Genomic DNA, 10,248 nt, shown 5'->3' on the forward strand with positions numbered 1-10,248 from the left:
TATCATTATCATTATCATTAGTCTTAAATCACTTGAATCATTAGTCAGTCTTACACTTTTCAAAACTGTTAAACTAATATAACATCTATTTTCATATGGCCTTGGCAACAGTCATACACACGTGATCAGAGACACGGAACACAGAGATATCCCTGATGTAATTGAAAATGGCGAGAAAAGTAGTTACATTATAAAGCTACTGATTCATTTTTGAAAGCAGCAAATCGATCAGAAAAGAGATTGAAAAAAAAAAAAGAAAATACGGCACGCAGGAACACAACAGATAGGGAATCTTCCGCCAATATGACATGTGGTCTTTCCAGAGCTAAAGCGCTCACTTTCAAATCGATTTCCTTTCATCGTCACTGGCTTTAGCTAAAACCAGACAAAGTGTAAAAGAAGGGTACAAGAATGATATCTTGGGTTGTCGCAATAGCGTCACTGGCCTTCCAGAATGCCTTGCAGCAAATCAATGAACGATGTGATGTGCCTATTATCCAGGACAGCTCACTCCTCTTTATTTTGCATTTAAAACAGAACAAGTGTTGTTTGCCCCATTGTTTTTCTGCTAGTTGTTTGACACTAAACGCAATAATTCCTGAAATCAAGACATTTCTCAGTGAAGAAAAACGTGTGCAGTCACATCTATGGCCACTCTTCTACCATTCACAGCCTTAATGAAGATGCAGCAATTGGTGTGAAAAAAGTCCCCCGATTTTACGGAAGGAAACTTACGAAATAAATTTATCATTTCGAATAAATCACGAAGTGATCTTCGTCATTATCTGGTCATCTTGCAGAATGTGCCGCCTCGAAATATGGTAAGCGGGCAGCACGCCGGCATACAACTAAACAACGACTGCAAGTAAACTTGCATAATTTGAAACTGTCCCTCAGGTTTTTGTTGGTTCCGACTATAAGACTTAATATGTTAGCATATAATAGTATACAGATTTAGGTTGTTACTCCATATCTATTGATTTCTTTGAATCGCTCACGAAGCAATTTTCAAATGCATATAAAATCGTTTTTTTACGACTTGGTTTCCGAACAGTGAACTCAGGAATTATGATTAATTAGCATGCTGATTACCAGATTGATTTATTGGGCCAACAAGTACCGTAGTATCCAGGGATGTAGCGGGTTGTATTGCATGTTAAATATTCTTCAGTCCTTTTAATCTTCCGAAAGCGTGCCCAATTAAAAAGTTTTTCCTTTGCAGAAAGAGAAATAATATTGGCTTTCCCATTTGCTCAACATTTTAACAAAGTGAGAATTAAACAAAATAACTTTCACGGTTTTTTCTGATTAGTAATTGTTGGAAAATCAAATTAGATTATCACCTCACACCTAACACTGTCTTTTTCGACCTTTCCACTTCCTTTAACAGTAAATCTTTCTAATCAGAATCTCTAACAAAAATATCAGCACTCTTTCAAGCATTTTTCTCCCTCTCAGGAACTAAAAATATATATTTATAGTATTAATGTTACATTCATCACTTCCAATCTTGCGCTTTTTACAGGCTAGAAGAATGACATTAGCCAATGTCTCGTCTCATGATGAGACCTTACAGCGAAGTTTGCTATAGGATTCTCACCGATAAACGATGAGGTAAGTAACAGTATATTATAGCTTTTAGAGCGGGAGGTATAAGTCTACTTTCTTTTCCTGGTTCTTTTTGGCTGCAAAATGAAAGGCCAATTATTGGTAAGTGGAAAATTAAAAGGAGATATTCTCGTTTCGAATAATTAAATCATATTAGGGTTTTGTGCTCTTCTGATGAATCGTTTTATTTCGTCCAAATTTATTCCCTAAATCTGAATTTTCAAAGCATATTTTCCATATATTGGCAGAATGCTGCGACTTCCTAATGTTTTATAAATCAGGAAACATCTTTTAATTGTTTTCGAACTTCAGTGCAGTTTCTTACAAAAGATTTGGGTGCACATTTTTCAAAGGTATGTTGGTTCACTTTAGACAGAACTACTTGAAATCGTATGAGTTGCTTGATTGTCCGGTTTTCCTGGTTTGCTTTTTTGGATGTGCATTTATACATGTTGGATCCGGATATTTAAGAGCTTCATTGGTAGGCGCTAACGGTGCAGCCAACAGTGAAACTGTTCGAAGCGATCGACTTCATCATTCATCCATTGTTCCCTATTTTCAAGTAACACTTTTGTTATTATTTCGCAAAAATGAATGTTTCGAGAAGTAAAGCATTGTTCCATTCTTGGATTATTGTAATGATTGTTTTCCATTGGAAAAGTTCATCAAGTAACTTGAGCACAATGTTCGGTATTTTAATGGCAGTCATTCTAGGACACACAGAACTAATTGATAAAGATCATGACTTGAACTGCAATTAGAAATGGTCTAAATTTGCCTTCTTTAAGTAAAATCGATAACAGCGACCGTTAGGAAAACATTTTAACATTAGAATATTTTCATTTTGCTAACAGTTGTAATACAGTGTGAGAAGACATACAGAGGAGGGTAAAAATCAGCAACCACAATACCAAAAGAGTATGATTGATTTGCGTCATATATTTCTGCGGTTTATACTGAATATAAGCATGCCTTTGCTTTCTCCTGTCGTTTCCCGCCTGATCTTTTCTCCTTCCCCTTCCTTCAGGTGCGCAGATTGATTAATAGCGAAGCATTCAAAATGCACCCTCTACTTCTGCCCATGTAAGTTAAACGAACAAACACCCTTATTTTCCCCTCTCCAATTGTCGCTGGAAGAATTTGGCGTAGATCGATAATTTTGAATTAATCATTTTCGTTCGAATTCAAATGTACTCATGTGTACTTAAAGTTATTTGTTTTTTTACTCAAATAAAATTACTGCTGCTGTTAGTGCTTTACAATGTAGGTATAAACGATCTCGTATTATCTCCTTTTTAATCCAACCTTCTAACCATATTTGTCTGATCATCCCAGTTTTTCATCCATTTAGTACTAAAATTGAGTTTTTTGTTGTCATCATCAGCATTCCCTTACCAATCGCTCTCTTTTTAAAAACAGTAATTTGGAGTTTCTTACCATTAAAACTGTTTCGTCATTTTGACAGTTTTCAATTTATTTTCTATATTTTATTTGGAAAAAAGAAGAAAAAACGCTGGTAGTGAATTGATGGATAAGATTCAAGAGATTTTCTGACTAAATTTAGCAGAGAAATCAAAGAATTTGGTGAATTCTGAACTATGGCAGAGGACTCGTGCTGTAAGTATAATGTTCTGCTGTGCCAGTTTTAAGTTTGTCTTGTAATATGTTATCTTAGGGAAGCCGTTCATGTGAAACGACGATACTTCTCCTCAATGTAAGAAAGAAATATATGGAAAGTAAGAGATATCCCATTATCATAACTGCTTTATTTGCTTCGAGTTTTGCTTATATAAGTTTTATTTTCATGTCGCGTTTCAAGTCAGATGGATGATTCAAACAAATCTGTCGTAAATTAGGAAGCTAGCATAAAAGGTCTATTAGGCTGTTTGTGTGCTTGTTATACTGAAAAGTAATCTTAACGTGAGTCAGTCCAGTGGGTCACATTTTGATAGCGAATAGTGTTGAAATCAATCTGAGAATAAGGCTGGAACGTTTTAGGCGCCTGCAGACGTCTGTTAATGGAATAAGACATAACTTCTACATTGATAGTTGTGTTGTTTCCAGATAACAGTCTGTATTATTGTTTGGCAAGGGGTTGAATTATTCTACATGAAATAATAGGTCTGAACTAATCCTATATACTTTTACGCTTGAAAGCCAATAAAAAACTTGCCTACAATCATCTTTTCTATGCCGCTTTGATTTCCACTTTCAGTTTGCACTGCTTCTTTCAAGCTAATTAAAATTCAAAAACCGAACGTCTTATCTCCCTTCCATTCAGTCCATTAAATAATGTAACGAGAAAATAACAAATCGGTTTCTCATTAAATTTTATGATAACTTACATGCGGTCTGTTTATAATAGGATGAACGATTTGTTGATGTCAATTATAGTATAGCAAATATCTCTATAGATATGCCAACATTATAGTTTGAGAATGAGAATGAGGGAGTGTAACAGGAATTTCTTACTGAGATTCTACTCATAGACGCTTTTTTGGAATATTCAAGTTGGTTACTGATATGTGTTGTAGGGAAATGCAACAGTCCGTTCATTGAGCAACATACAAAAAAACTTGTATGTTGCTCAGTGAACGGACTGTTGCATTTTATTTGTTAAATGAATCAGTCGCATGCTGATCCATTTGTTGAATTTTATATTTCCAGCTCAGGACTGGTCATTTAATAAGCGCTACATTACTCATCATTTGCTTTTCTCATTCATTCATCAATCCATGAACAATTTCCAATGTCATGTTTTCGAGTATCTATTTTTTCTGAAAACATTCTTAAAATTCCTTTCAGAAATTAATTCGACGGTTGGTAATAATGAAAGCTAAAACTACTACGCTTAATAAATCATCTGAATTTTTACTGAGATGAAATTGTCAATGGTTCATTGAAAATTGCTCCTTGTTTCGCACAACGTTTCTTAATATTGCTGTGGGAACATGACAGTGAATAAAACATCAAATTTTTGAAGAGTGAAGCTAACACAATTATTATGCTATTCTACAGAGTAAGTGAACGCTCTTGAAGAAATCGACTAATATGGTATTGGACAAATCTCCTGAAGACAAGTACAGTGCTGTTTATTTCATTTTGCTACTTCACGGAATAGGCGTTTTGATGCCATGGAATATGTTCATCACAATTGCTCCCTCTGTAAGTTTGCATAATAATATAATGTTAAAAAATAAGTCGTTAATTGGAGTATTTCTCACCCACTAATAATGAAGGATTTAAATAAAATTGTCAATAATTTACTGGAAACTGCTTGTTGTTTTGCACAACGTTGCTTAACAATGTTGTAGAAATATCATGGAGAATAAGACATCAAGTTTTCAAAAAATAGAACTGATTCAAGTATTATTTTGCTTTAGAAATGAACAAATATAGTCCATGACTTAGGTCCGCTTGTGTTTGGATATCAAGCATATAGCTGCAGTTATTCCAGTCGTTCCCTTAACCCAGAATTTCACGATTTTAAATTTGAAATATCATATACAGTGCAATAAGTAAAATTTAACGATTTATTTTAAATAACAATGTATGAGAAATAGGGAGATCACAATTGATACTTTTTTGCATGATGTGACACCGTTCCTTTAATGTAGGGGATAAATCACACTTAAAAAATCTCAGCAAAAAGTTTCTCGTGACAGGTTATTTCAGCATTGATTGGAAGAAAAACCAAATTAAGCATGTGCAATTATGAGGGAACGCAAAAGCACAGAAACACTCGATGTATTATATGTACAGTCATCCTAGATTCTAAATCACTTGAAGTTTTTGTTGTAATGACCCGCTTCGAAAACTTAAAAATTTTAATGTTATATCATTCGAAGGATATCACGATACCCTTGCGGAATCATTGTCCAGAATCAGCAAAGTCCTTGTCCCTGTTACCAGCATTTTTCAAAAAATCATTATAAGTAAAACACGCTGCAGAAATCCAACGTCGTGAACTATGTCACTCATGTTTGAGTTGTCGGCTTTGTTTAATCCTTCGTGAAATACTTATTCTCTTAAAGGTCAATATGTCTCGTAACGTTTATTTAGTTTATGTTGAGCTTATTTGGCTATCGTTAAGCAAGAGAGATTTGCAAGCTGGAAGTTACAACTGACGAAACAATGACGCTTATGATAATAACATCGAAATTATTAACTTTACAAACAAATTTCAGTACTACGTGGGCTATAAATTCGTGGAGGTGCGTGCTGATGGTATAGTGCACAAGAGTGATTATGCTCTCCATTTTTTGGGTTATCTTGGACTCGCTTCGCAGATACCGACTTTGCTACTTAATCTGATCAACTTATTCGTCCAGATCAAGTTTGTATCATTTCGGAACATCCGTTTCATACTTTGTGTTTGAACTACAAATGTGCAGAGACTACAACGAAATAAATTTCCGGCTTATTCAAAAAAGTGAACTATTAGAAACCGATGAAATGATAAATAAATGGTAGATAACCCTGCGAGGTAGGTCACTCACAACCTAACCAGGGATGCTTGGGTGAGATGATTTGATTGGTAGTTTCTCATGCATCTGCTGTATTAGTAACCAGATGATCTTGATTTTCTCTAGTGATTTTGAGTGTTGAATTTAATGTGCTTAAGATCGATTTCAATGAACCGAAGCAAACTGGAATAAAAATGCATTGAAAGTGTCTAATTTGACCCATCTGATAACACTTGAGTTCCACTGACTTTTTGGCTAGTAAATTTGTCCGCAACAATTTGCAGAGGTGGTCTTAAGCGACGAATTAGCTTTTCGCTTTTTATTTTGGCGATTATCATTCTGGTAACACTCGTATTTACCCTTATTAACACTTCTCATAGTAAGTTTATATTTCCTTAACCAAGGTTAAATCTGGTCCCTATAAACTTTATTTTTTGCCATTATTTTCGCGTATTGGAGTGACTTTTAGTCTTCTTTACTATTCAGTTCATTCTTTCAGTGATTACTGCATTTTTTTTCATTACCATGACCACTGTGGTACTATTAAATGCAGCTAATGGCGTTTATCAAAGTTCACTCTATGGTTTAACTGCCAACTTTCCACCTCAATATACTAACGCACTGATACTGGGCAACAACATATGCGGTACATTTGTATCCATCGTAAATATTGTGACACTCGTTGGTAAGTTACATTTTATGCTTGGATTCTTCCATCGTTGGATGAATACTATTGGTTTTTTTACGCTGCATTCAGCCCTCTCATTATCAGCTCAAATCATCGCCATTTCAAATCCTAGTGCAGAAATACAGTGGTTGCTATCATGTTTCAGAACCTGCTTTCGTTATCAGGTGCTGGGCATTAACCTTGCTTGTTGACAAGTGGCATCCTCCAAACAAACATATGAAAACCAAAAATTGAAAAGTTAATTGTTTTGAGGCAGAAATGTGCATTTACAAATACAAAAGTCATCAAACACCGAAATCCTCATGGAATAAACCTTGTTTATTCGTTTTCAGCAGATTTTAAATAATACGAGTTGCGCCGCAGTAAGAGCGTATCTATTTAATTTCGATTCTTGCTTGCTGATGGCATATTTCTTGAGTAGTGACTGTAAAGTCATTTTTAATAATTTGCAAGAAATTTAAACATTTGGGCTGTATTAATAAACTGTCACTGGTGTTTCTGTCATTATGAAGTGGTAGCGCAACAAACTGTGCTTTGTAATGACGATCGATGTATTTTAGTAGCAAAAAATGTATGGATGGCGGCTTTCTTCTATTTCTTGATGTCTTTATTGACGGTGTCTGCTTGTCTTGGATCAATATTCATACTACAAAAACTTGTATGTTTACAATTTCGCCTCATCAGTTTTGTTAAAGATTGAAAATAATTAGTATGAAAAATTTCGTTATTTTAAAGCATGATTTCAGGAGTTTTACAAATACCATATGAAAAAAGCAAAAAAACACAGTGATAAGAACGAAAATGAAGAGAGCTTGCGTTTAGAAAGGATTAGCACTGTAGATGGAGCAGTCACGGATGGAACTGAAATGAACAGAATCGTGCCAAAAACAGGTTTGAAGGCAAAACTGAATTTATACTGCCAAGTTTTCAGAAAGGTTGGCATTTTGCATCCATTAATTTCAATTCTTGAAAAACTTAGCCAAGTAATTAAGACGTGTGCATACTTGCCTGGCGGTATCAACTTCTGAAAGTGCTATATTCGTTTTGGAGATTCTGAGCGATTTTTTTCTACTCGAAACACTTGACAAAAAACTTCATCATTAAAACACATGCCACTCATAGATGTCAGCCACAAAGCTGTCCTTCACTCAGTAACAAGCTGATTCCAAAATACCGCACATCAGTCATCAGTCATAATTTTTACTGAAATTAGTAAGCGATGTTTGCTAACCCAAGATGAATAGGCACAGTCGAGCATAAATTATTTCTTGGAATTCTTCAGTAACCCGCAGATTCCTTCTCTTGAATCATGTTCGAAATTAAATTTTTGTAATGTGATGTTGTGGATTTAACACACTTTCAGATTTGGATTCAGTGTTTCAATGTGTGGTGTGTATTTTTCGTCACACTGACGCTGTTTCCTGTAGTAATGGCTGATATTAAATACTACAGCAAAAGTGGAAAATATGATTTCTTCATACCAGGTGCTTTTTTAAATTCGCTCCAACCTTCTCCCATCTTTTAGCAGATAAACAGAATCATAACAATGGTGCTAGTTAAATTAATAATAATAACTCGGTCGTGACAATCGTAAAGGCCTCAATCAACTCACGAGAAAACTTCGTGAGGAAGTAGAACAATTGATGCGCAGTTTAGGTTTGATAAATATTAGCTTCTTGACTCAATAACTCTAACAGGAAAGAAAATCTATATTGGATGGTAGTAGAAAGCGGATTTGCTTGAATTATTAAACATCCCGCCACATCTGTTGGTTGCATTTCCATCATTGAGCTAAACTTATGAATTTTTCATTATTCGATATACCATCAAACGACCCAACCACTTTTTAGTCTCGCTTCTGATCACGTCTGAAAAATTTTCAAACCGCAAAAACAAAAAAAATTGTTTAGTAAAGTTCAAGGCATTTCTATTCTGATGCTTTTGATGTTCAATTAGCAAATTTGTAGAAAAGCTGTTCACTCCTGTCACAACATATCTGATGTTCAATTTCTTTGCTGCTGCTGGATCATTTTTGGCTAATTTTGTGCAGTGGGTATGTCATTTCTAAAATAACTTTGGAATTTCGATTTATTTGTTTGAAATTCTCTTTTCGAAGATAGAATTTCACGACCAAAATTTTAGCCATCACCAAGGTGGGTAGTTGTCCCGGTAACAGCACGCATTGCATTTATTCCACTAATGATATTCTGTTATTTCCGACCTGAATACAGAACTTGGAATGTGTGGTTCTATAACGTATGGATTTACATTATTTTTGCAGTCATCATGTCCATCACTAGTGGATACTTTAGCTCCGTAATAATGATGTACGTCCCAAGGTAAGCATAAGTTCGTCTTACATATATACCATGTGCTAACAGTAGTGCTTCTTGTATGTTATATCCCTTGTTTAGAGTACTGATTGTTTTCAGAATTGAAATACTTTAACATAGCCCAGAATTATTTTATTTAGGATAGTAGAACCATCCAAGTCGACAGCCGCGGGCATGATAGCAGCGTTCTTCCTGATCTTCGGTTTCTGTTTTTGTTTGTTTAATACATTGATTTCTAGATTTACATGAAGAAAAGAAAAAGAGTAGCATCCTTCCCATTAAATCCTTTTCTAAATAATCGATTTCGTGTTAAACTAGAGGTTATAAGCAGAACGTATGTTCGCATCGTAGATCTCTTTTGGAAAACCGATGCTCGGCCTTGTCAGGTGGGTGAGCATAAATAAGAGACGTGATATAATAGAATGCCGTATAATTTTAGTGAGAATGTATTTTAACATGTTTTTTTCTCATAAGGAGCTACCAAATATTTCAATTCTGTTAATCCATCTTACTTTGCGAGTCAGAAATATAAGGGACTTTGGAGAACTTTGGTTACATGCATTTATTTTCCCTCTGTTACATTTACAAACCGCTAGAATGCAAGAAGTGCCGAGCATTATCGTTTTGAGCAATACGCTTTTTGCAGGCATAGCATCTGGCATAACGTTCACATTTTTCGTTTCTTGGTTCATCGATAACGCAGGAGCACACAACCCGAGAAATTCTGACACAGTGATGCCTTAAACTGCTATATTTAATGCTCTTGTTAAAAAATAAATTTTGTCATTGATTTCGAATTTGCTCATCGTATCTCAAGCGAAGTTTTCCCTGTGCCCCTGAACTAACGATCACTAATAGATAAGGCGTGCTACGAGGCCGTTAAGAGGTAAAAACCCAAGTACGTGATACCACGAACGTTACATTACACCAGATAAATGATTTATCAGCAATACGATAGCGGAATTTGTCAAGAACAGGACAGGAAAGCAAACCGCAAAAAAATCGATCCTTATCATCCTAGATATAAATGGTTAGGGAGAACAGGGACTAATTTTATCTTCTAGAATCCTCAGCTCTCAGGAATTGTACACATTTGTCTGAGCGCCATTTATACCAATTTTAATGTTAGCACACAACATTCCTGGCACACATA

The 10,248-nt window shown here is 35.1% G+C and overlaps 2 protein-coding genes across 2 annotated transcripts; one reads left to right on the forward strand and one right to left on the reverse strand.

Annotated features, from left to right (window-relative positions):
* Positions 1 to 539: 539 nt before the first annotated feature.
* On the forward strand, positions 540 to 9,884 carry LOAG_07950 (hypothetical protein). The gene is made up of 14 exons (XM_020447578.1): positions 540 to 821; positions 1,526 to 1,614; positions 1,981 to 2,170; positions 4,627 to 4,773; positions 5,796 to 5,944; positions 6,359 to 6,453; positions 6,574 to 6,759; positions 7,323 to 7,420; positions 7,509 to 7,697; positions 8,126 to 8,246; positions 8,730 to 8,815; positions 8,905 to 9,101; positions 9,236 to 9,297; positions 9,742 to 9,884. Exons 4-14 carry the CDS (start codon positions 4,660 to 4,662, stop codon positions 9,837 to 9,839), a joined length of 1,395 nt encoding a protein of 464 aa, XP_020302206.1. The 5' UTR covers positions 540 to 821; positions 1,526 to 1,614; positions 1,981 to 2,170; positions 4,627 to 4,659; the 3' UTR covers positions 9,840 to 9,884.
* Positions 790 to 2,317, reverse strand: LOAG_07949 (hypothetical protein; the record flags this gene model as incomplete). Its single annotated transcript, XM_003143481.1, has 5 exons — positions 790 to 859; positions 1,344 to 1,381; positions 1,601 to 1,685; positions 1,991 to 2,137; positions 2,283 to 2,317. The coding sequence occupies 5 exons, from the start codon at positions 2,315 to 2,317 to the stop codon at positions 790 to 792; spliced, it is 375 nt and encodes a 124-aa protein (XP_003143529.1).
* Positions 9,885 to 10,248: the final 364 nt, after the last annotated feature.

Source organism: Loa loa (assembly GCF_000183805.2).
Source record: "Loa loa unplaced genomic scaffold supercont3.28, whole genome shotgun sequence".
Taxonomy (NCBI): domain Eukaryota; kingdom Metazoa; phylum Nematoda; class Chromadorea; order Rhabditida; family Onchocercidae; genus Loa; species Loa loa.